The sequence below is a fragment of the Scylla paramamosain genome, chromosome 16 (assembly GCF_035594125.1).
Source record: "Scylla paramamosain isolate STU-SP2022 chromosome 16, ASM3559412v1, whole genome shotgun sequence".
Classification (NCBI taxonomy): domain Eukaryota; kingdom Metazoa; phylum Arthropoda; class Malacostraca; order Decapoda; family Portunidae; genus Scylla; species Scylla paramamosain.
The window spans coordinates 10,790,001-10,816,769 of NC_087166.1; the positions used below are offsets into that span (position 1 = coordinate 10,790,001).

Consider the following 26,769-nt stretch of genomic DNA (forward strand, 5'->3'; position numbering starts at 1 on the left):
AGTCAGTAAGTAAGTAAGTTACCAGTAAAACCATAAAACACCCTTGAAAACCCCAATAACTTCCACTGGAGCCTGTTAGAAGTAGTTGAAATGAGGCGCAGCAACGTTTAACACGAAGGCTTGACGTAAAGGACACACCAAGACTCACCTGTCGAGGTCCACCTTCTCCACGGATACGGGAGTGTTGTTGGGCCGCAGCAGTTGGATCTGGGCCGTGAGCTGCGCCTGGCCAGGGGGCGGGGCGCTAGGGCGGCTGGGAGAGGCCCGCCGCCCGGAGTAAACACGGGAGGACCTGAAGGAAGACGAAACACATGCGTGGGTTGAAGGACAAAATATTAAGTCTTCTCTAATTGATATCAGATGGGAAATAAGGTATAATTTTCCTCTAATAATAGAAGAAGAAGAAGAATATTGATATATAAATTATATATCAGTCGAAAACTGTCTTAACTTTATTTTAGGGTGAAATGTGATTTTTATCTATGCTGCACTCCTAAGAAATGTAAATAATATTTTAACTATACACAATCATTCTTCTTTAAGTAAAGAACTATCAAATATTTTTTTTTAATTGGAATATTTTTCGATTTTTTAACACAGGTACAAAAAACTTTTTTTTACCTGTACAAAAAACTGAAAACATTTTTGCGATTAAAAATTTTCCTCTTAAGTTTTACAGACAAATAAATCAGGAATAGGAGAAGAATATTAATATAAAAATTGTATATCAGTCAATAATTTTTTTTTTGTCAATTTTATTTTAAAGTGAAATAAGCCGTAATTCAACTAAAAAATTAAAACAAATAAAACTGATGATTAATTTAATAAATAATATACGTATACCTTTGTAACAGCATTAAATTAGCGTTTCATTTTGTTACCTAATATAAACAAAGAAAAGGAAGAAATAAGAACATTTCTTTAGTAGTATATATTAGATAATTTATATACAAAGAAACAAATAATTTGTATCTTTAGAATAGCACTGAATTAGAAATTTATTTTGTTACCTGAGCGAAATAAAACACACATTTTTTCAGCATTGAATAACCAGTAATTTGTGTAATGAACACCATAATAAATAACATAAGCTTTATTTCGTTACCTGAGTGGGGGCGGCGTACGCTGGGTGAGGATGGGGCGTGGAGGCACATGGGGCAGGAGGGGGACCGTGAGTGGGGTCATCTGCAGGTCCTGGCGTGGCACGGGCGGGGCCTGCTGGTGCCCCGCGCGGTAGCCATGGGTCGGGTGGGTGGCGGAGGCAGTGGTGGTAGTGGCGGTACGGGTGCGATGCGGCCCATAGAGATGGGCGGCGGGGCGGGTTCTGGGGCGGTCTGAAGTCTTGAAAACCCGACCCCCATTTACGTTCAGGGAAAGTGTCTTGCCGTTCTGGGAGGGAAGGAAGGGAGGTGCGAGTTAGAAGCAACGTGGTGATGATAATAGTAGTAGTAGTAGTAGTAGTAGTAGTAGTAGTTTAAATAGTGGACGTGGAGGAAGAGAGTGACAGATGGACAAAGGGGTCAAGAAGAGGAAAAGGAGGAGGAGACGGAGAAAAAAGGCAAGGTTAAGTAAGTGTGAACAGAGGAAAAGAAGGAAAGGAGGAGGACAGCGTCAAGAATAATTCGAAAAAGAGGAAAGAAGAAGAGAAAAGGAGGAAAAGGAAAAGGAAGAGAGGGAGGAGAACAAGAAAGCGAGAAGAAAGAGAAGAAACTCAAATATAAACAATAAAAACGGAGAAAAATAAATAACGATCAAGTAATCTTTTTAAAACTGTGTCTATACATACATACATACATCCATACAAAAAAACGCACTCGATCTTCAGGCACCTTTATAAATGCAGTGCAGGCGATTCTTGAAACCCCTTGATTACCGTGACTTTTCTCCCAAGCCTGATAAAATGGCCTGGTCCAAGTTTAGCGTAAAATTTTAACCTGTATTCTTAAACGCCGTGCTCTCTTATGAGGACTATTACTTCAAAGGCCACAGATACGAAAATTCAGGTTCTCATGGGTGTTTTCCGTATTCACAGGGTAGAATATTTGTTAAACTACCGACAGATTTATGAAAATGCCTCTCGAAACCCCCATAATTTCTTGCACAGCCTGCTGATAGCGTGTTCATCCTAGTGAAAGGGTGCTTTTTTTTCTGTTCACGGGATAGGTACTTGATAAACTATCGTCAGAATCATGAAAATACTCTTGGATAAAAAGTACAAAATTATATAAGAAAAAATTAAGTGCTCATGGCAAGAAAGTGAGACTATATTTTTATTTATTTATTTATTTATTTATTTTTATTTATTTATTTATTTATTTTTTTTGTGTGTGTGTGTGTGTGTGCGTGTGTGTTCGTAAACGCTTACGTGCGTGAATGTTTTTTGTCCGTTTTCGTTCGGAGTGAACTAAAAACAAGTGACAAGGGGATTTGTGACTGGGCTACTTTTTGTAGAGAGGTGTTGATTGAGTGGTGTTGTAAGAGAGACGGATAAATTGGAAGTGAAGAAAAAATCGTAGAAATAGATGAAAGCAAGTTTGGAAAAAAGGAAATATAACGTGGGTAGGTTAGTGGAAGAAGAGTGGGTGTTTGGTGTCGGGAGACTTGAAAGTGCTTCGTGGCTCCTGTTCAGCGGCGAGCCAGCAAGACGCTCCTTGCCATAATAAAATACCGTATTTTTCCTGGCACTACTATTATATCTGAGTGCTGGAAAGCGTACATTTTGTCTACAACCGGAAGGATAAAGACCCCTAACTGTTAACCACTTCGTCTACTATGTGGACCCATTCGAATAACAGAGCCACGCACACCAACAATACTGAGCGGCTGTGGAGGGAAGTGAAGAATAAAGTGCCTCTCTATGGTAGAAGAAGGAAACACTTTGTAGAAGAATTAATGTTTATTATGGCCACTGCTGACCCAGCAAGCGTTTTCATGTCTTTCTTCAAGAGGCCGCTTCCCTGTACAACCCCAACAGTCCAAACCGCCCACAGGAGACACCTGTCGTCGCAAATTCTTTGTAATTTTGTTAGTATTTGGCAAATTGTTGTATATTTGGATATTTCGGTATTTTAAAAATAACTTAATATTCTGTGTACTTTGACTCCAGCGTTAGGTGAAGCAATAGTGCGTGCATGCCACATTGCATCCTGGGTGTTTTATGAAGTCAAGGTAGGCTAGGTTAAGTTACGTCTGGAAAATCGAGGGGAGGGGGCGTAGCCTCCTGTTAAGTTAGGTTAAGATAGGTTAGGTTAGGGGGTCGAGAGGAGCGTAACCCCAGTTAGTTTTGGGAACCCATATTTTAGTTATAATTGCTCTCCCACCTAAAAAAAATTTCCGAAATAAAAAAATCTCCCGTAGACTTTTATGTTGCCTGTTTAAAGTTTTTTTTTTTTTTCCTATTCAAAGGATAAAATATTTGTTAGACTACCAACAAAATTATGAGAATATACTTAAAAACTTTAATAATTTCCATTACAGCCCAATTACAGCAAGTGAGACTTGGGTACGTATTCTTAAACATTCCGGGATCTCTCTCCAGTATTTTTATAGGCTGAAGTGCAAGTTATCGGTGTTTTCAAGTGCGTTTTCATTTTGCTAGTGATAATTTAAACATTCAGCATCACCATTGTGAAAAGCCATCATGAAAACCCGAGGAATTATCTCTGTGACCTTTGCAAAATAGTCCTTCTGAAAGGCTAAAAATTTAAAAAAATACGACCCTCTGCGCGGAAACCATTTTGAAAATACAAACTATTAAAAAGACACCTACGGTAGCAGAAACGAGTGATGAAGAACTTAAAAAAAAAAAAGAAAAAAAATCTAGTGCTTTTAGTTTTATTCATTTTACATTTTAAGTCATATATGCTTGCTAAGTGTCACTGCGTTATTAACGAGAAAGGGTTAGTACCGAGGCGAATTCCGAGGGTCACTCAGTCCGCGGTGCCGGTGGGTCAGGAGAGGGAAGGCGGAAGAGGGTGAGGTGTTATTCCCGTGAGGTCATATTTCTCCTCTAATTTCTGGCTGCAGGGTTTTGAGATAAGATATAATTGGACAGCTAAAGAACGCCTCTCTCTCTCTCTCTCTCTCTCTCTCTCTCTCTCTCTCTCTCTCTCTCTCTCTCTCTCTCTCTCTCTCTCTCTCTCTTGACGTAATCTTAATTCCTCCCTTCCTCACCTCCATCAGGCCATTTCGTCATGACTTCCTCTTCTCCCTTCCCTCCGTCCCTCCTTCGCTCCCTTACTTCATGTTTATTTCCCTTCGCCCTTTTCCCTTTCCCGCCCCCCCCCTCTCTCTCTCTCTCTCTCTCTCTCTCTCTCTGTGTGTGTGTGTGTGTGTGTGTGTGTGTGTTCACTAAAAAAAAAAAACAGCCTCATAAGATACAACAATTTAAATGTACTGTTGTTTGTTATTTGTTCTTTATTTATGTTCCATTGTGTTCTTTTGTAGCAACATGGCGGCGGGTCACTCACCTCACATTTCCTGGTCTTGGCGGCAGACTGACTTTGCCTCTGTTTGGGCTGCTGGAGCATTGAGGAGGAGGCGGGGGTGGGGAGCCGCCTTGTCACAGTCGTAGAGGGCGGGGCGGGGCGGGACGGGACGGGGCAAGGGCTGGGGAGAGCTGGAAAGTTGCCCCGCCTCCCCCTGCCTGCCCCATGTCCTCCTCAGCTCATTCACACCGCGGCGAGTCACGGCCCAGCGTCCCCGTCCCTCCTGTCCCCACCCCCGCAGGAGCCGTCAGGGTGGTGATGAGCTAATGAGCGTCGCTGATCCCTATCGACCTGTTCCTGTTGAGTCGCGGACAGTTTCCGTGAACACCTTGAGTAGTCACGGCCGCCTCAGCACACCCGCCAAATGTTATGACGCGAACTTGATGTTTATGCACGGTGGTCGCTCCTTCCTTCCTTCCTTCCTTCCTTCCTTCCTGCTTGGTGAGCGTGGTGGCGTGGTGGTGTGTTCCTTTGTTCGGCGCGTCTGGTCAGGCGCGAGTGGCGGGCGTCACATTCCTAAAGTTCTACAAAGTGATCGTAGAACGCGGGGTACGTTCTGGCGAGATTGGCACTCAGGGACATTGTTTACTGTGGTGGTCAACACGTCGCCCTGACACGCGTGTGGGCACGAGAAGCCTTGCGGCGCCAACCCGGGGAGGACCCACACCCGCTGCTGGAGGTGACACCGGGAGGCGGGCGGCGGGCACGCGGCGGCGCTCGGTCACTCGGACATCTCGTGCTAATGCCTCGCAGGCCACCGTGATCAATAGCACCACATCAGGGCGTAGCTGCAAGTGCCCTCGCCGCTGCAGGAGTCTTAGCCACGGGTTAAGTCGCGCTAACTTCAAGTGTGAGGGCGCGCCCATGGCGTGGGGCGGTGCCCTGCGGGCGTGCGGCAGTCATCCATCATGAACATTGCGGTGCAGTCGTTTGAATCACCACTTGGATCGATCACTTACATTTCAACTTTGTTCTGAGTCTTCATCTCCGACTCACACTTGGCACTGCCTTCTTTCGGACCGCTAGTCGCTCACTGTCGCCGCTGCCGCCGCCGCCGCGCGGGCCGCCGTGGCCCAAGGTGCGGGGAGTGGGTGCGTGCGGGCCCTCGCCAGTGGTCGGTGTCGTCCTCACAGCAGCGAGCCACGTCCTCCCGCTGAGTGCCAGCAGGAGGGTCGGGGTCGCACCTCGCCAAGACCAGCACCAGCGTCTGCCTCCAGCGGTGACCTCCTCCCGACTGCAGGCGGGCAGTGTGGCCGCCTCCCCAGGACAGGTTGGAAATGCTAAATTTGCCGCTTGACTGTTATCCAGACCCTCGCGTGGCACTAATGTCGCCTGTCCAGTTCAAGTCCTACGTGGCTGGTTATAATAATCAAGCAAATGAGACCTGGCATTCATATAGGAGCCCAGCGTCCCCGGGTTGCCTAGCAACTGAGACGCCATGAATCAATGAAGCACAAGACGTGAGGCGCGCTGCACACGCCCCTTCAAAAATTAAGAACGCACTCCACCGTCATGTCCCAGCACATGCCATGGACGCACTGCCTCCTGGCCAACAGTGTTAAATCATTGAAGGTGACTAGCCGCGTGTCTGAAATTCTCCATGAAAGACTGGATGGCTTACAGGATGAAACAGTATATAAGTTATCCATGCATGGTTAGCGTCTCCTAAGCATTGCCGAGCCCCGCCGGAACATCATAACATTTCCGCCGACACAGCGAGTGCTGGGCCTTGCAGTACTCATAGTTTAAGAAGAATATCGTGCCTCTGCTGACGTTCAAGCGTCCAGTGAAGACTTCCGCATTGCTCAGTGCTCAGGAAGTTCACACTGGGCGCCTAGGCTGGCGCGACATGCATTCTGGCAATAAAGTTTTGCCAGCTGCGTAATGTTGCCCTTTGTCGGCGATGTGTTGCGCCTCACTCCCTCCTATTTACCTGACACATTTTCTGGTTCATCCTCTCCCCACACCCTTATCCCCGCATCCCTTCTAACTTTCCCTGGATCGCATGTCATTCACTGTACAGCTTTCCCAGCTCTTCACCGCTCCCACTCCCTAACGCAGGATGGCACGCTGAAAGTTGAAACCAACCAGGCAACTTGATACATTTATTTATACATATAAAACTCCCCATTGGAATAAACTTTATAGTATTGGTATGTGGCATGGAAAACAATACGAAAGAACTAAACAGTATGAAAAAAAATAGGAAGACAATGGCAGGTTTAACAATAGGAGTCCACTAACTCCCCACAGACAGCAATTAGTTAATAGAACCGCAAACTATACCCGGAAAAAAAAAAAAAAAATTTATTCCTATGGCTTTGGTTCAATGGGAGAGATGACGTGTGTGTGTGTGTGTGTGTGTGTGTGTGTGTGTGTTACTTCCTCAAACACTTTTTTTTTTTTTTTTCATGCGAATGTGAATGTTTGTAATACGGAAATCCATATTATTTTTTGAGGTAGATGGTAAACTTGTCATGGCTGTGAATAGGAAGATAATAACCAACTGTATTCATTACTAGTGTTCATTAGTATGGGCTCAAAAAGAAAAGGAAAAGGGGAAAAAAAAAACTCCATTTGTGTGTGTGTGTGTGTGTGTGTGTGTGTGTGTGTGTGTTCCCAGCTGAGTTCAAGGTGCCTACTGCCTCTAGTCTGCGGAAGGTTAATTGACTCGCCAGAATATTATAATTAACTAAAAGTAATGGTCATAACAGTAAAAGTATGTATTCATTTAGCTTTCCAGTATTGCCATGTACACAGAACTTGTCAATGCTTAGGTCAACTGTGAGTAAACCTTTGCAAGTCAGTATTTGCTGTGTGATGTGGAGGCGAAGATGTGCACGTGTAGATGAGATTTGCAGATTACAGATGATTATTTCTTTGAAGGGGAAGATATGCAAACAATGATGATGTTTTACTTACTAGACATATATATATATATATATATATATATATATATATATATATATATATATATATATATATATATATATATATATATATATATATATATATATATATATATATATATATATATATATATATATATATATATATATATATATATATATATATATATATATATATATAATTTTTTTTTTTAGTTAAAGGTATGCAAGTATTGATGAGATTTGCTGATCACAGAGGAATATTTCTTTTTTGGGGGGTATGTGGAAACAATGAGATGTACTTTTTAGATAGTTAAATATTTTTTTTAGTGGGAAAGATATGTGAATGTTAATGAAGGTGTAGGCTTATCAGATAGATTAATATTCTTTTAGAAGGAAAGATATGCAAACAATGATGAGGTTGCTAGAATAGTGAATGTTATTTGTCATTTTAAATTAGTTTTGTTTTTTGCTTGAACATAATGTCTAAAAGTCATTATTTGCAGTTTGATCAAACATAATATGACAACATAATATGATGTATTTTGCTTATTACATTGGTGAATATTATTTATGTTATCTTACATTGAGTTTTTTTTGTTAGAACACAATGTACAAACTACACGTACTACATTGGAATTTGATCTGAAAGGGAGACAATGAAAACATGACTTGATGTACTATGTGAACTTATTACATAGATGAATATGTCTGTATTGCATTAATCTATTTTTCATTACAACATAATATTCATAATGGAATAACCTTGAAGACATCTTTGAAATTCACAAAAAAAAAAAATACTAACAACAACTGTAAAACATTTCCAAATAACTGACTGACAACTTTTTTGGTTCACACATAACAGCAGATTTGTAAACCTAAGAACAATAATATTTAGGAGGACTAGTGACTCAAGTCTCCTTATTGACTATAACACAACTTCCCAGTCTTCATTTCCCCCTCTCACAGTCTTCCTCTGCCACACTACTCTTCCCCTACCACCGTGGATCAAATGGAAGTCCACTTAAGCTGTTTAAAGTCATTTAAGGTCACACCAGCTGGAAAAACTCACTCATTCTAGATAACCAAGGTCATCTTAGGTCATACCAGGTGGTTAAATCTCTCAAAGTAAATCAAGGTTGTCTGGGGTCACACCAACTGGGAAATTTAACTTGTACCAGATGGAAAATTAACTTATGCTAAACAACCATGGTCATCTTAGGTTATATCAGATGGAAAATCAACTCATATTGGACAACTAAAGTCATCTTATGTCATTTACCCCAGCTAGGGAAATCCACTCAAGCAAATCAAGAGAATTTTTGGTCATTTTAACTGGGAAATCAACTCATACTTGACAACCCAGGTCATCTTAGGTCATTCACCCCAGCTAGTGTTTAGGGGAAAAGTGCAGAAGTGCCACACCACTCACTCAATGGCACTTGGCACTCAGCACACACTCAACCCTGCCTTATGGTCAAGAGTCTGGCCCTTAGCTACCCTGCCTCCCTGCCGAGCCAAGTCCCACCCCTTCGCCCTGAGGTATCCTTTCTGTTTGTATATAAATCTGTTAGTGTAATCACTCAAAGGACTGAAGAAGATTAAGATTGTCTTTCCCAGTATATATATATATATATATATATATATATATATATATATATATATATATATATATATATATATATATATATATATATATATATATATATATATATATATATATATATATATATATATGATACTTGTGCACTCCCATACAAGGTGAAGTCTTAAGTTAGTATACTGCCGTTACACAGGAATAGGTCATGTGGTCTATATATCCATGAATAGTCATAGAGGGAAGGTCATATGCCACTCAATGCCACTGTGTCTTATGTCTCATTTGCTTGTAATTTCCTTAGGAAACCTGACTTGATGGATTCTTTGCAGATCAGATGACTTAAGACAGATTTACATCTGTCTTAAGTCATCTGATCTGCAAAGAATCCATCAAGTCAGGTCTCCTAAGATTACAAGCAGATGAGATGACTAAAGCTGAAGGAAAAATTAACAGTGGAAATGAATGCATAAGGTTACTCAACACCTGATGACTATATGTATGTATGTATGTATAAACAAAATAGGTATTAATGTAACCATACAAGCCAACAAGGTATGCAGTATTTACATTACAGGGAGTATATGCACTTGTATGATGATAAAATTATTCAGTATCTTTACTAAATCTCACATTTGGTAGAATGAATATATTTTTTCTTCAAAAGATGTGTTAATTTCACTTAAAAAAATAACTCTTGTAGTAGTAGTAGTAGTGGTAATAGTAGTAGTAGTAGTAGTAGTAGTAGTGGTGGTGGTGGTAGAAGTAGTAGTAGTAGTAGTAGTAGTAGTAGTAGTAGTAGTAGTAGTAGTAGTAGTAGTAGTAGTAACATGTATTGTTTAGCATCTGCTAGACTGACAGAGGACTGGGGAAGTTGTACATAATACTTTAGCACATACACTGATGTCACGGATATACACAAAGCACACTTAGGTGACATGACAGTTAGAAAGTGAGAGTGCAGATGGGAGGGAGTGTAATGGCATGGGTGTGAGTGTGTGGGAGAGCAGGAGGGCGTGACGGTGTGTGGAGCATGTGAAATAGAGTGTGAGGATGTTAAGAGAGGAATATGTAGAAAGACTTATAGTGAGAAAGGATGTGAGGATATTGGAAAATCATCACAAGGTAATGGAAGTGCCAGGGTTTGGAGGAAAGCTGCAGGAGGAGATACAAAAGAAAAAAACAGGGTGAAGATGAGTGTTAGAATGTAGATGCTAATTTTAGGATGTATAAGGAAGGTGTAGGAGATACAAAAGGAAAAATCAGGGTGAGGAAGAATGTTAGGGTGTTAGAAGGTAGATGTCAGAGTCAGAACAAGGAAGGAAGGTGCAGGAGGAAGAACAAAAGGAAAAAAATCAGATCAAGTTAGAATATGAGGGTGTTAGAAGATAGATACAAGTGTCAGATCGAGGAAGGAAGGTGCAGTAGGTGTAAGAAATAGTGAGGAAGGAAGGATGTTGGAAGGTTGGGGAAAGGTACAGAAGGAGATGCAAGATTACTATGTGGAAGCACCAGGATATATAAGGACATGGATGCACATGAGAGATTTGACAAGTGACATATGGACAAGGAGGATGAGAGGGGTGAGAGTGGAAATGTGAAAGGAGGTGCATAGAAACTAGGACATGCCTCTTCCTATTCCTCTTACCACCACCAGTACACTCCAGGACCTCCCTCCTAGCATGTCTTCAACTAAAAACATGTGAACACAACTCCTAAAAGTAAGTAAAAAATACACATAAGTAAAAAATTGAACAAAACAATTTCATATCCTCACTTAACCAAATCTTGCATCATCAGTTGAAATCAATATATATTTATAACTGGCCTGATAAAAAATTGTATACATATAAAGTAAGATCTATGCACACACTATTACCATGTCTGCTTTGCTATTCTATGTCAGGAAAGTGAACAACCGTAACTCATCAGAAAAAAAGAGAACATCAGGACGAATGGTGTGAGTAAAAGTGGAGATGAAAAGTCCAACGAGGAATAGAAGAGGATGCAAAACAAATGGTGAACTAAAAAATAAAGCTAGAAATGGTGATCTGGGACAACAGCCAGAGAGAAATGTAATAAAGTGAAAAGAAAAATAATAATTAGTATACTGTAGATTGCTATTTTTTTTATTTTATTTATTTATTTTTTTTTTTGCATTTTCTTAGCAAGTTCACCAGAGATGTCAGACAAAGTAAAGGAAGGAATACTTAACCAAAATTACAAATCATTACTAACAGAAGCTAATGGAATAATAAAAAGTTACCATTTTTTTTTATTATCTTTGAAGGAAGAGAGTAAAAAATACAAAAAAATAAAGTACACATACCAGGACCAAAATATTTCCCTAAGTGCTCACACATAAGATTCACCTGATGAAATAGAGGGAATGCAATACAACAAAGCTGTCAGATCACTTTGTGCAATGTCACAGGCGTGTGTGGTACATTTACAGACAACTAGCGCTTCATCACCAGCAACAGGAAAGTGCACACCACTGCCACCACCACCCTCCTGCCTGACAGTCAAGGGTACTAGGATGCTGCACACAGGAAGGTGGTGGGCCTGCTGGTGTCAGTGCATGTGGTGCCATCTAGCTTTGTGAAATGCATGGAAGTCCTTAAATATAATAGCATTCTTTTCTATAGGCTGAAATTCTTTGCTTTCTGTAATATGTGCTTTTTATTTATAAGCGTATTTTGCATGCCAGTACTGCGTTGTGAGTGGAAAGCAGTGTTAATGTATTAAGATAGTTGTGGCAGGCCAAGTCACACAGGTGTTGATGATGACTTACAGCCTCACTAGTGGCATGTCAGACTTGTATTTCCTGGAGTGTTCAGTTTGGGTTCAATCCCCACAAATGGCTTCTCACAGCCAGTTCATCTTATCTGATTAATTTCTCAGCATTTCCATGATGCTTCAAACATGACTGGATATTAAGTCTTTTCCTTTACTGTGTAGTTCATGCTGTTCCATTGTCATCTGTATGTCTATAACACATCAAAATGTTTAAAAGCCATATTCAAATACTTTTTAAGGAAGTCGATTGCTATTCTGCCTCATTATTCTTCATTTTTAGCCTACACTTCACAAAGACAGGATCAGGTGGCTCAAGTGCTCAGCTCACTGCCAAAGAGATTGTGAGTTCAGTCTTGGCTCATGGCAGTTCCTCAATGGGAGAGGCAGTAGTTATAACCTTAGCCACTGTGACATAACTCAGTTAATTTAATTTGTCTTCCTGAAAGGCTAACCTACAATTCATACTGATGAACATTTGACTTTATTCCCAGGCTATACAAGTTCATTTGATGGAGACAACACAGCCATTAACATGATGAGATCTGTCTGAGATGAGTCTCTACAAACATGGATCCCTATGAAATATTACATCCTTCTTATACATAAGCTGGTGCCTACAGACTTGCCTATCTGAGGGCTACACAAGACAGTCTAAGCATCTCTGGTACTGCCTTGCACATTCACTCCATTCTGAGTGATAAACTAGTTGTAATATCAACATGTTGTATTCAGCATTGCAGTTAGTATTGAGATATTTAGTTCTAATGCTGTAAAACCTTCTGACAGTATTAGTGTCAGTTTTCTTGCTGCTAGACCACATGGCCACACATACACTCACAGTACTTGAGGCACACACTGCAGGCCTCTCAGAATACAAGGTGTGACCATGAAGTTGTGATGTCACACATCCACTATTTTGACATCAATAATATGGATCTTTGAGCCATGGCATTACATCACAGGGACAGCCAATTGTAGGCCTGATAGCTTCTTGCAGCTTCCCTTATTTTCCTATGTTCCTATCTTTACCAGACTGGTGACATCCCATACTCACACCTTGTGTTCCCAGACCTTGGTGCACCTCAGACTGAGTAACAGTAAGACATAGTGCTGCACACCTAACACATGGAGGCTCCTGTTAACACACACGAATGCCTGGACAGGCTTGACACACCAAGCAACAAGTCAGCAAAACACATCACTCACACACATGCAACAATGCACACACAGATACACATACAGGAAACCATCAACAGCAGTTACACACTCACACAAACACACATAGTAGCAGAGTCAGCTTTAGTAATCCTGTGACCTTGCAGTCTGTGTGAGGGAGTGATGAGGAACATACAAGCAATACTTCTTTCACATCAACAGTTATTGGCTCACACAGAGACACTTCTATGTTCAGTCAATATTATATGGACACCAGGGTGATGGAAAGCACAGGCTGACTTTGCCATCCACAGCTGAGCCACATAAGGTTAGAATATTCCTCTAAAACAAACTGAGAATGATTTTATTACACTGAACATATCCCCAATGAAAGAAATGATAGGTTGAAGATAACCAAAACTTTACACTTGACATGCATGGCTGGCAGCAGAGCTTTACTTGTACAGCAAGCATGGCAGGTGTGCTCCCTGAGCCTCACATGGTGGTCTGTCAAGTTCCTCTTTTTAAACATGAGACTCATCTAATTTCAGGCAGCAATCACAGTGGCCACATGGGATATAAATAAAATATTTCACAGAAGAATTAAAGGTTATAGCACCTTTTCAAAATTTGTAACTTAACAATTTAATAATTTACCTTAATTTGTCAACATTAATGCTTTCCTGTGCACTGGTCACTGCTGAAAGCAACTTGTAAGTGTCCTTAACATATTGCAGGAATGATTTGTCCATAAAGTAAAATTCCTAGCAAACATTATTTTTTTGAGATTAAGATTCTTTTTAAAAAAATATTTTCTTTTCCATCATCACAATAGCAGCTAAAATACAGCCTGCTCATCCAGACAGCCTTGATGGGGCACATCTGGACAAATATCTGCTGGGTTTCCTCATCAGTGAGGGTAAGAATGAAAATTCAAAAATATTTATACTCAAACTTCTGGCCAGTCATCATTAATACATAACATTCCAGTGGTGTTGCCTGCTTCCATTACCTGGTTGGCCTGGCATCTCATGAAGGGTGGAGTTATGGGTTACATACTTTTTGCTAACTGAAGGAGACACTTGCACCCAACCTTCACCTCTCCCTCAGGCTCCTCCACCACCACCACTGCCTTGGCCCAGCCCACCCTCAGGGCAGCCTGTTATCCAAAGCTGCAACAAGAGTTAGTCTTCTTAGCAGTCTTGTAGAATATTTTGGACTGTGAGCTGAGGTTTTCTGACTTTGAGACCAAGTCATCGAGCTTCTCTCCCCTCTCAAGGACAGCAGTGAAGGCGTTGTGCTGCAAGGGAAGGAAGAATTACCAGTTTGTAAAGAGGAAGTGCTTGTGAATGGAACACTTTCTAGTGGAACAATGGGTCCTGTATACCTGAGTACATAACGCTGTGCTTCTCTCTCTCTCTCTCTCTCTATACACACACACACACACACACACACACACACACACACACACACACACTTACTAGAATAATCTTAGTCTCCTCCACCTCCTCCTGCACCTTAGTGAGGGAGTCAGCATCACGAGGGTTTTGCCAGAGGGCAAGTGTGGCTGGCAAGTCAGGGTAGGGCACCATACTCTCCTCCGTGTTGGGCCACAGGTGAGAGGGAACCTTAGCCGTAAAGTCATCCAATACCTGCATGATACACAGACTATTACAGACCTCGCCTAATAATGCTTTGTTTTAGAATTTCTCAAAGGACAATCCATTTGGTTGTTCTCTTTAAAGACTGACAGTTCAGTGAGCCTCTTTCTTGTTTTGTACTTCCTTTTTGTTGTACTGAGCCAGAGTCTGTCTTACATCAGTAAATATGTTGGCTCAGGTGTGGGAAGAATGGAGTGGGTACAACAATCAAGTGTAAGTAGGGATTTCTGCCATGGCCATTCCTTAGAGGAGTGCTCTCAGGAACAGTACTGATATAGACTAGACCAAGACAGAGAGAGGCTAAAGCAAGACTCATGACCCAGCATGCCACAACCTCCACCACTGCATCATGGTGTGTGCAGTGCCAGACCTAACCTTGTTCAGCATGTTGTGGGCCACTCGATACAGGTACTCGTGATCAGAGATGGCCACGCCTGTCAGGTTGTCAGCACGCACATACACGTGACACATATATTCTGCAAGGCAAGGGATGCAATGAGTTCTGGTGGCAAAAATTGAGAAGTGGACAAAAGTGGGATGATAGGACATGAGTATTCTTCTAATAATATGTTAAATTATCCAAATGTATTTCTTTTGAGTAAAATACAAATGTTTCATAATTAAGTAGTTCACATGTCAGACATACATGATAACAATGAATTTATAAAGCATCCACAACACTATACAACATTTTTATCTTTCAGTGGTCTGACTCTGCCACTGCCACACCTTGCTCCTTGATGGACTGTCTGGAGCATGGGTTACTCCTCTCCGTGATGATCTTGCTGGTGAAGGCCATGAACTCCTGGATGGAGCCCCGCTGGAAGTAACCAAACTGCTGCAGGTCATAGGCGGATTTGAGTATCCTGGTACTCTCCGTCCCCTTGTACAGAACGCAGATGCTGTATAGCTTCACCATCGTGCCTGAAAATGGGGGTAAGTGGTAAATTTCTCAGTAAAGATTAGCTTTCATAAATTGTATCACCTCAAACCATGGCATCCCTCTTGTATTGCCTCAATCTAAGGTGTAACCAAAACACTATCACTACACTGAAACACAAAGCAATCTATCTCAATTCACAAATAAATACGAGCTTTGGAAGAAAGATTCCGTGTCAGGAAATAGAACCCGAGTATCAAATAAATCTGAGCTTCAGGAGAAAGGTGCCATGTCTGAAACTGAAACTAGAACCTAAGCAAATAAATCTGAGGGTCAGGAGGAAGATGCCATGTCTGGAAACTAAACTATGGACATGAGCGTGAAAAATATGAGCTCTACAGAACCACATTAGTGTATTGTTCAAAACTACAATGATACCACATATTTAATACTAGCACCATATACCTTCCACTGCAGTACCATACCGTCAACCTAAGCACCATACATGACTTCTACCCGTCATACCTTCCATTTGTCACTATATCTTCCACCTCATCACCATAACATTACCATACTTTCCACTACAGAGTCATATTAGCCCTATAGCAGCTTATCAGCACCATACAATGACTTATCACCATATCTACTATTACCAGCACCATAGTTAACACTCCATCACCATACAATACATACACCATACCTTTCCCCTCGCAAGAACATACTTCCCAACCCCTCAACCTTCCAACTCAACCATACATAACCACACAATACACAGACTCTACCATACGTCTCTCTAACTCCTCATTCACCTTCACTCTCACACTCCCTCCCCTTCTCACTCTCACTCACCAGCCTCGTATCTCTGTTTGCTGGTGCCTCAAAATTTGTATGACACTCACTCACGCACTCAGCTGATTCACTTGCACTATAGACGCCAGAACCGAGTCACGGGGAATTTTACAGCTCTACTACGAGGATCAGAGGAATGCTAAATGATACTACTAGGTGTTACTATTGGATGTTATTACTGCTATTTGCTATTAATAGAAGGGTATTATTGCTATTTTGTTATTACTATTGTTGTAAAAGGGATATTGACATGCTATTGCCAGAAAAAAATCACTAATGCTAGGCAGAAGAGAGTTGCTGCTATTACTACTATTTCTAGAAGGGAGAATTACTATTACTATTATCAAGAAGGCAGAATGACAACTATTACTGCTACTGTTATTTCCATTAACATAAGGGGTACTATTATATACTACTCCTAATATTATAACAAGATAGAAGGACTCATTGTTACTCTTGCTATGGCCATCATGTGAAGGAAGGATTATATGTTACTTCTATCATAGACTCCTTCCACTTCCATAGACCATTCCACTACTGTTACTATTATGAGAGAGGAGGTTATGTTCTTCCACGTATTGTTGTTATTTACAAGAAAAAGACGGGAAAGCTATCTATAACGAAAGTAAGAAGAAATGGGATAGATGATATTAATACTATTGCATCATTGTTATGACTACTATTATAGAAGGATCGGTTGATTTTAAGATTCGTAAAGGGAAAAATACCATCACTCATATTATTCAGTCCTCTACGTACGAAAAAATCTATATGTTTCATTACATCAACAATAGAAGAATCGGAATGTCTAAAATAAGAATAGAAGACTCTAACCATCTGTAACTCGCAGATAGGTGACGCGAAACTCTTTAATAAGAAATAAAAGAATCGAAACCTCTAAACAGTTTATTGGTTTTCTGGCTCTCTCCATTCATCTGAGGTCTTGAGACATCCCTATTTACCGTTAACTTTCAGTCATCACTTCGAAATACTCATAAAAAAAAGACGTATACCCTTTAGAAAGATTGAATAAAAGCTAAGTCCCGTATAATGGAAAGCTGAAAGCGAATGACTCAAGTCCCTAAATGAAGATAATGTCACGCATGTAGTATTGTAGAATATCAGTCTAATACTATAATTTCTAATCATGTCACACGTAGAATGGACCAAAGAACTAGTGTCAGGTAGAAAGGGGGCGGGGCGGACCAAGAGAGCCAATCTCCCTTTTTCCATTGGCACTGATATGAAACTGACATTCCGTATTACTTTCAGTTTCTGTTTATGTTTTTGTGGCCTTTGAGGGAATTAAGGTTATCTTTCATATTTCCATATGCCTGTCTCTTTCTCGAGTCTGTTTCAAGTTTTTTATTTATTTTTTTTATTTATTTTATTTTATTTTATTTTATTATTTTTTTTGTCTCCTTGTTTTGTCTTCTTTTCATCACTTTCTTAAATCTCTTCTTCCTTTATATTTTTATCTGTGCTCCCTTGTGAAATTTAGACTCCATTTTTCCCTATATTAATTTATCTGTATTCCTTTCTTAAGTATCTCAACTTTTTTTTTTTTTTCCTGTCTGTTGATGGTGGGCAAGATTGAACGAAGTGTTGAGAGCCACCTTTTTATCGGCACTACCTGTTCTTGTTTTTCTTTTCCATCTATCTATAATAATTCCCAAGTCAGTATTTCCCTCTCACGTCTCTATTTTTGTCTCCATTCCTACCTTTATAAGGCTGGGCGGGTTGGAGAGTGATGGCAAAAGTTTTAGACTTTTGTCTTTTAAATGGTACTCTCTTCCTTACGTGAGTTTTTTTTTTCATATCTGTCTATGCTTCCTCCTTATGTCTGTACTTCCTTTTGGGTTTTTAATTATGTCTCAGGTTCTAATTGAGGCTAGGCGAGCAACACAAGGCAAGATGGAACGTTTGGTTGTGCAATATCACATTTTCGTCGGCTCTCTTATGATGTGATTTTCGGTTAACTTTTACTGTTCTTTCTACCTGTGAAGTCTGCAATTTCTACATGCTTGTATTTCCGTATTAGAGGACTCTAGGCATTTAGTGTTTGTCGATCGAGTGTCATCGTAAGGTTTTCTGTTTCTTCAGGCTCATCTACATAATTCCTTTCCATTTGCACTTCTTTCTGTTGGGTTGTATTCATTTCTTGAGCTCGTATTTGTGTTAGACCCATCTGCCGTGATGGGATGGAGCAAGACTATCTGTATAGCTCTTACGAATTTCATAATATGCCTTCCGCGTATTTCTGTTCCTTAGGTTATTATTTCTGCCTAAAATCCTATCTTTCCAGGCAGGACAATGAGAGAGATGGGGGCACTGATTACGTATTCAGAATCGTGTTTAGGCTCAAAGACATTTTTATTCCCTCTCCTGATAATCTGTATTCCTGTAATTCTTCTCTTGAATATTTATTTCTTATCCTGTCTTTCCAGTCAGAACGGGACAGGGCGGGGCAAGCCGTACGAGGCGCTGACTGTCTATAGAAACGGTTTTTTTTTTTTTTTTTTTTTTTTTGCCTCTTAGAACTTTTCTTCTTGTGGTCTAGGATAGAGAATACTTTCCTGACTCTGTATCCCTGTGATTTCTCTCTTGGGTATGTATTTCCGTCCCAAATCCTGTTTTGATGCAAAATGGGGCGGGGCGAGAGACAGGGCTGCTCACATATCTATATAATGGTGTTTTAGCTCTTGAATTATACTTTCATTTCCTCTCCTGATTATCTTATTGCATTTTCTTAGTACTTTCTTTCCTACTTAACCCAGTAACTCCTTTCCATGGCATGTATTTCCGTCTCTAATATCTTCTTTCGACGTTGGGCGGGGCGGGGGGAGACGGGGATAAACGGATCGCTGACTGTCCAAAGTTAGGTTTGTTTGGCTCTTAGGACATGCTCTTAGTCTCTTTCCTATAACCTTCTCTCCTTTCTAAACCAGTAGTTCCTTTCTTTAGTATGTATTTCCATCCCAAGTCTTATCTTTCGAGGCAGGGCGGGACGGAGTGAGACGAGGCGCTGACTGTCTATAGTATTGTGTTTAGCTCTTGATTCACACACTTACTCCCTTTCTTGATTATCTCATTGCATTTCCTTTGTGCCTTTCTTCCTTCCTAACCCAGTAATTCCTTTCTTGGACATGTATATCCGTCCCAAATCTTGTGTTTGGAGGCAGGGCGGGGCGGGGCGGGGCGGGGCGGCACCAGTTTGCGGGGCGGCGTCGCGGGGATCGATCGTGGCCGCTACTGCCAGGAGGAGGAGGGGGCCCATTTTTCCTTCATTATCACCCGTTCCCTCGCTCGAATTTATGCCCTGACACCACGACGTGACGATGTGAACCGTTTTTTGTGTGGTTTTAGTTTGTTATGTTGCGTTAGAAGCCGTTTGGAGGAGAAACTCAACCTCTGTACCGCCCCGTCCACCTCCCCTCCCTCCCTGCCTTGGCCCACGACGGAGATCACGTTCACGGCTTAACATGAACACTATCTAACAGGGAAGCTGGGCCAAAGGTAAGCCACTGCACCTTCATACTCGTTGCTAAACATGTCAGGGGTGGAAGCTATCAATGGGGTTTATATTTGAGGGGTAGAAGGTGACCTGCCCCCCAAAACTCCCCATCATTTTTTGTTACCTCAGGATTTGTTGGTTTTATTGGTGTTTTGTAATCCACCCCACTCTAACACTCATTGCTAGACATGTCAGGGCAGAGACTATTACTGGGTTCTATATTTTGAAGGAAAGGTGACATCTCCCAAAATTCACCCTTATTTATTGTTACCTCATAGAATTTGTGTGTTTTTTGTTACTTTGAAATTGACTCAGTGCTATACATATCAGGGCTGGAAAACTATTACTGGGGTTTATGTTTGAGTGAAAGAAAGTGACCTCTCACAAAAACTATTCAAATCTTGTTACCTCTCAGAATTTTTGTTGCTTATTTATCTATTTATTTATTTATTTATTTATATATTTATTATTTATTTATTTATTTTTGTATTATTATTATTATCATTATTATTATTATTTATTATTTTTTTGGGGTGTTTAAAAAGTCCACTTGTCTTGTCATTCCTCAACTTTAGACTGGTGGGTGTATCAGTAGCCTGTTGGCAAGTACCAACGTGATTACAGAATTTTCTCCCTTTTTCTCCTCTGTCATAATTTCATCATGTTATATTAGTAAAAAAGTTTCCTATTTAAAGTTTCCTTGTGTGTTGTTTTGTTGAGATGTGATGGACTGTCTTTAGGTTGCATTAGATTAGGTTCAGGTTACTTTTAGGTGAGACAAGGTAAGGTTAGGTTAAAGGAGTGATGATTATATAAGTATTACCAGGTATAGGTACTTAGACCCCCTTTAATGACCTTGAATGTTGGTTGAATTTGGTTTAGTTTGGTTAGGATCAGGGTAAGTTAATTTTAGATGTTAGGATAAAGGTTTCACTATTATGCCTTCCTGATTAGAGAGTGTGTGTCTATAGTTTTCTGGGTATGTGTATTTACCTAGTTGTATTTACCTAGTTGTGGTTTACAGGAGGGGAGTAATGTCATAATATCCTATCTCTATATCTATCCAGTTTGATCTTAAAAGCATGGTGTGTGTGTGTGTGTGTGTGTGTGTGTGTGTGTGTGTGTGTGTGTGTGTGAGAGAGAGAGAGAGAGAGAGAGAGAGAGAGGTAACCCAATATTGCTACATGTTTGGGAGATGCTGGTTAATTTTGATGTGCCACATTCCATTTTTATTTACCCAAAATGGGAGGTGCAGTCAGGAAAAAAATGTATAAATTGTTGATATTTTATCGTTTCTCTCTCTGTGTGTAGCAGATACAGAGATTAGGAAGTTGTTGTTGCCATCGTCATTGTTACATTGTCATGCACTGTTTTGGGGAAGAATATGAGAATACAGGTCATGATCAGAAGTTGAGTATGGGAGTGTCACGCATGTAAAGTAGAAACAAACTGTAACTTTATTTAGTCAACATGCTGAAGGATGTCTCACTGCTGTCATTGAGATCTGGTACACTCCTCCTTGTGACCATATTAAGAGGCTCATTTGTGATGTCATTGTGGACTTTGAACAGAGAACAAACATAAAATTCTTTGCCGGATTGAGGAAGTCAACAGTGGAAACTCACAGAATGATGTAGCAGGCCTTCAGTGATGAAACAGTGAGCTTGGCAAGGTGTTTTGTGTGGCAGTCTCGCCCCAAGAGGAGCAGGATATCACTGAAGGATGATGAGAGGTTAGGCTAACCATCCACAAGCTCAGTCCCAGAAAATGCTGAAAAATATAAGAACTTTGTCACAATGGTGGATCACTCAAGGAAGCTGCTAACATTATCAATGTGTCATTTGCAGCTATGCATTCAATTTTCAAGTCTGATTTTAACATACACAGTCACTGCCAAGGTTGTGCCTCACCTCCAGACGCTTTCACAACAACACATCCACAGTACACTGATAACGCAGAATTATTACCCTCATCAACTTGATTGTCACTCCCCATCATGCCCCTTTCTTGAATTTGGCTTCCTGTGATTCCCTCCCCTGCCCCAAAATAAAGTTAAAGACAAAAGTTCAAAGTTTTGACGTGGTGGAGAAGATACAGTGCAAGTTGCTGATGGTGCTTTACCCAGTTAGAGAATGGGACTGTAGGGAGTATTCCAGTTGTGGCAGAAGTGCTAGAAACTGTGTATTGCTGCACAGATAGTGTATGTATCTGCTTTCTATACAAGTAGTCTGAGAACTTTACGATAGCTCCATTCTGTAAGGGACTTTGTGGCAGGCCTCATCTTTGTTCAGATTTTTATTGGATTTGGGTGTTATGTGTTGAATACACTATTATTCACTGGTAGAGTAAGATGTTTTTTTACAGTATACATTATTCACTCCTTGATATAAATAACCAACAGGGATTCTGATGCTGGTCTGTTACAGTATGCTGTGAGGCAGTACTAAGTATGAACATGAGCTGCTTAAACCAAAGCAGTGTACTGAAGATTAATAAGTCTTATCCTTTGTATATTCTGAGAAAGCTTACACTTGAAAGTATTATGTTTGTGTGGGAAGCATTTGTATTACTCTCTTATTGACAACACTGTAAGACCTATTCAGATGCTTGGCACTTATATAACTCATTCTCATGTTAAGTCTACCAGAATTTTTATTTATTTTTTTTAATCATTATAGGAAAAGGGCTCTGGTCAAGGATTACAAAAAAGCAGAAAAGATAAGGCTCATTGAAGGTGACAGTCACCAAATAGCAGAGCCTAAAGGATTATCCATAATTAGAGAAGTGTGTTGGTACCTCAAGATGCATCCTGGCAATGAAGTGGCTCTGGTGTGTAGCCACTCTTTATGGTGCTGTAAATCACTAGGCTACCAGCACAATGATTACCTTGTTTCATGTACACATGCTCATAGCCTGTGAATATGTTATGCTCACATCTCCACCTGTGTTTGGAGGTGATGCAAGGACAGAACATCCATGGCTCTAATACTAAGTTGGATGTAAGTAGATATGGGGATTAAACATGTTTGATTCAAATCCTGTAAGCTGTAACTAGTTAAACACACACACACACACACACAGATGTAATAGATAATATTAAAAGACAGGACATAATGAACCTGATTCAGTCCTGTGAAAGTACAAATAGGTAGGTAAATTTGTACATGTCACACACACACACACACACACACACACACACACACACACACACACACACACACACACACACACACACACACACACACACACACACACACACACACACACACACACACACACACACACACACATGAATCTGTGAGTTTTCTGCTTGATGTCTGCCTCACTACACTCCTGCACCTCCTATCCTTGTTGTGTGAAGTGACGGCCTTGTCTTGACACACTCATGCATACCTGCAGCCTTGGTTATGTAAGCATGCACTTCCTTGGTCACCAGAAACACCCTTGGTGTCTTCCATTAAATAAAAAAAATTAGGTATTTGTGGTCTTCTTCTGGTTTTTGGCAGCAGTAAATTAAGGTTTTACGACCAAGAAAGCTGCATCTGTGTGAAAACTGGTGGATGATGTCAGTCTTGAGTATTTGGGATGTTGGTCATGAATGCTTCAGTGCATGGCTGTGGTGACTTGACTCTTGCAGCGCTAGATGGTTTTCTTATAATTATCTGATGTTTTTTAGCTTTTAAATCTTGTACTACAGTCTCAGGAATAGTTTAGTGGACCTGAAAAGAGGAAGTTAATCTCTATCTTCCTCTTATTTTTTCTGTGTCTCTGTGCAAGCATTTTTTTTATGGTGTTCTTAATATTATGTAATTTATTTATTTATTTTTTTTACTACAGTTTCTGGAACACTTTTGTGGACCTTGAAAAGAAAGTTAATTCATCATTCTCTGATCTTTTCTCTGTGTCCATGAACACATTTTTCAATGGTGGTTTTCCCATTTTTTTTGTGTCCATGCAAATATTTCTTCACAGTGTTCTGAATGTCAACAAAGAATGAAGATAGAAGTAAGGTTAGGTAATAGTGCTGGGAGGTCTTATTCTTGTGACAGATCTATTTTGCTGAGTTGTTTTTATCTCATGCTTTGAGACTTAGTGTAGATACCTGATGCTGGTCATGGAAAGGCATCATAAGTAGAGTAACAAACGACACTCATCTAATGCTAGGTACTGGTCAGGGAAGGGAGTCGTGAGTATAGTAACATATCTGATTCACTTCCTCTGTGTTAGCTGCTTCCCCTCAATATTATACCCTCTGATCTGATGGTCTTTAGGGTTTTGTGTTTTGTAAGGAGACTGGAGATTACTGAACTTTAGAGTATAGGGGGAAACACAAAATATCTTGAAAGTGAGTGCAGAAGGTTACTTGACTATAGACCACGAGTATACGCACTACCTTAGTTTGTACATTTTAATCATTTTTTTCTTATCACCCATAATCATCAGTATCTCATAGTACTCATATAATAAGTACAGGACCTCAGGATTTGTGGGTGGCTTGTCCAGTACTTATGTCTCTCAGCAATTGGAAATATAAGACCACAAGTATATTACACTGCTCTAACATGTCCTAGCAGCTTTTTTGGGACTCATCTTCCTACATATATATCCCTCCATCATTCTAAATACAGGACCACAAGCACATTACACTACTTTAGCATGCCCTAGTGACTTTTTTGGGTGCTTGTTCTATGCCACTAGCATTCCTTCTGTTCCAGGCTACCCCAACAAAACTTCTTTTCTCATCTCATCTAATTCTTGGTCACTATTCTAGACTGCCCTAATCAAACCTTTCATCTCTCTCTCTCTCTCATGTTATCCATCCATCTATTTCAGAACCCGTGTACTGTCATTCCAAATATGGCTTCACAAACACATTACACTGCTCTGATATGCCATAGAGTGGATGCCATGAGATTTCTCTGGTAAAGTTTTCCTTGTGATCATTTCATCCCCAAGATTTCCCCCAAAATAACTATGTACCTCCATGATTAATTAGGTTACGTAGGATTAGGAGGATTCATCATGGTTCATTATAGGAAATTATTTTGTTATGAGGTTTTCATTAAGAAATCTTCATCTTTTGAGGTTTATTCTTTATTTTTGTAATGATGCAAAGCTGAGGGCAAAGATTTAGATGAAACGTGTTGTTACATCTAATAGCAGAGATGGATTTTCAAGACCTCTTTATTCCAGTATCATGCTGTGTACACTCTCTGAGATTTTCATAAAGGAGTCTTCTACTGAGCTCTATTCTTATTTCTTACAGCTGAGAGTAAAGATTTAGATGAAACTTATTACACTTAGTAGCAGAGGTGGATTTTCAAGGCTTAATGGCTCTCTCTACTCTAATATCATGCCATGTACACTGACTGATATTTTTATAAAGGAATCTTCATCTACTCAATTTTATTTATTTTTGTGTAGATGCAAAGTGGAGAGTAAAAATTAAGTTGAAATATATCATTACATCCAGTAAAGGAGATGGATTTTTAAGGCTTAATGGCTCTCTCTACACCAGTATCTGTGTACACTAACAAGAGGAGGTGGAGTGTCAGCCATTCACTCAGGTGTTCTTTCCTTACATCTAGTAGAAGAGAGAGAGAGAATATTCAAGGTCTGGTGACTCGCTTTATCCCAGTATCAAGGAAATGGAGTCTCAGTCATTCCCTTAGGTGCTCATTCCCTACACTACTCACTGGTGTCATGTTCCCAGTCCAGTCTGTCATAGTGGTGAGACGTTCTGTGGAAGTGTTGAGAAGGCTTGCATAATGGCCTTGAGGTAAATGTTATGACCAAGGAAGTGTTGCAGACAGGATGTTCATGTGGTGCTGTCATTAAATGTTCTTGTTGCCACACGCAAGTTGTTTGCCCTTGCATGTTCACCTCACACTGTCACATCCCTGGAAGATCTAGGAAAACTTTGTAACCTTACTGTCTTGTGTAGGTCACCTGGCTTCTTGGAGTGTCCATATGTTCTTACATTATATAATTTTTAGTGCTATTATTGAATGTTCTTCCTACACATGAGTTGCTTGCCCTTGCATGTTCATCTCACATTGTCACATCCCAGGAAGGTCTAGGAAAACTTTGCAACCTTACTGTCTCATATAGGTCAACTAGTCTCTTGCAATGTTGTAAGTCTGAAAAAACCTTGAGCCTTACTTTCCTGTGTAGGTTAACTGGCCTCTCACAATCTCCTAGGTCAAAGAATACCTACTGTGCAACCTTATTGTCCTGTGTAGGTGAAGAATGGGATGTGTCTGAAGAGGATAGAGTATCATTTAGTGGGATGCTGAAGAGTATGATTGCAAAGGAGTTATAGATAATGGACTTGTTACAAGATTAGGTCATGGCCGAGGAGTATGAAGGAATCATAAATACTGACTAAAGCGATAAGAGTTGGAACTAGTAGGAGTTTTAGATATTGACTGTAGTTATAAGTATAGGACATGGCTAAAAAGTATAGGTAATTGCAAAGGAATTATGAGAATGGGTACTATGGATACTAGTAGGAATTATAAATATTGACTAACTAAAAGACTAGGACATACTGTACCTGAAGAGTATATGACAGTAAAGGAATTGCATAAATATTGACTAATCAATAACTTACACTGCAGAAAATGTGTGGAAAGGGTGTGACGTTTTTGTGGCAATAATCTGATTACAACTATATATATCTTTGCTTATCTGAATCTGTGCCATTACTGATACTGTACCATAAAGTTGTGAAATCCTCCTTACTTCATTGTCTTCACTCTGTTGTAGTACATTGCTTAACTCACGACTTTTTAATTTCATGGTAAGAGGAGAAGAAGAAGGAGGAAGAGGAGGATTGAGGAAGGCATTAGGGAAGGCAGGGATGTGAGAGATAGATGAATTGTTAGAGTTTTGGATGATCTGATCAGAGAATACAGTTGTTATTTTGCAAGGTTT

General features: G+C 40.2%; 3 protein-coding genes across 6 annotated transcripts in view; 1 reads left to right on the forward strand and 2 right to left on the reverse strand.

Annotated features, from left to right (window-relative positions):
* The window catches only part of LOC135108018 (leucine-rich repeat-containing protein 49-like), a 38,989-nt gene extending 31,235 nt beyond the window's left edge, over positions 1 to 7,754 (reverse strand). The window contains exons 1-3 of the mRNA XM_064018553.1: positions 4,470 to 7,754; positions 1,106 to 1,389; positions 149 to 292 (exon numbers count right to left, since the gene is read on the reverse strand). Coding sequence (XP_063874623.1) covers positions 149 to 292; positions 1,106 to 1,389; positions 4,470 to 4,529 — 488 coding nt within the window. The 5' untranslated portion in view covers positions 4,530 to 7,754. The remainder of the gene's footprint in view (positions 1 to 148; positions 293 to 1,105; positions 1,390 to 4,469) is intronic.
* A 4,485-nt stretch (positions 7,755 to 12,239) lies between these two features.
* Positions 12,240 to 16,472, reverse strand: LOC135108022 (synaptobrevin homolog YKT6-like). Of its 3 annotated transcripts, none has more exons than XM_064018565.1 (5): positions 16,320 to 16,472; positions 15,320 to 15,514; positions 14,966 to 15,066; positions 14,411 to 14,581; positions 12,240 to 14,229 (listed from the first exon to the last, which is right to left on the reverse strand). In XM_064018565.1, exons 2-5 carry the CDS (start codon positions 15,507 to 15,509, stop codon positions 14,092 to 14,094), a joined length of 600 nt encoding a protein of 199 aa, XP_063874635.1. In that variant the 5' UTR covers positions 15,510 to 15,514; positions 16,320 to 16,472; the 3' UTR covers positions 12,240 to 14,091. The 3 variants fall into 3 exon arrangements, with proteins under 3 accessions (XP_063874635.1, XP_063874636.1, XP_063874637.1); XM_064018566.1 differs by having other exon boundaries at positions 16,370 to 16,455; XM_064018567.1 differs by lacking the exon at positions 16,320 to 16,472 and adding an exon at positions 16,280 to 16,302.
* LOC135108016 (uncharacterized) overlaps positions 15,368 to 26,769 on the forward strand; it is a 61,714-nt gene continuing 50,312 nt past the window's right edge. The window contains exon 1 of one of the 2 annotated variants that reach the window (XM_064018551.1): positions 15,368 to 15,526. The gene's annotated coding sequence lies outside the window, so the exon portion shown is untranslated. Of the gene's footprint in view, positions 15,527 to 19,518; positions 19,836 to 26,769 lie in introns of those variants that run through there. The other variant, XM_064018550.1, reaches the window with a different exon arrangement.

Bases quoted from the DNA above. Each gene is read 5' to 3' on its own strand.
- LOC135108022 (XM_064018565.1), bottom strand. From the start codon at position 15,509: ATGGTGAAGCTATACAGCATCTGCGTTCTGTACAAGGGGACGGAGAGT. The intron at 14,582-14,965 runs GTTAGGTCTGGC...TGTATCATGCAG, and splicing joins CCCACAACATGCTGAACAAG to GTATTGGATGACTTTACGGC. The intron at 14,230-14,410 runs GTAAGTGTGTGT...CTTCCCTTGCAG, and splicing joins AGGAGACTAAGATTATTCTA to CACAACGCCTTCACTGCTGT.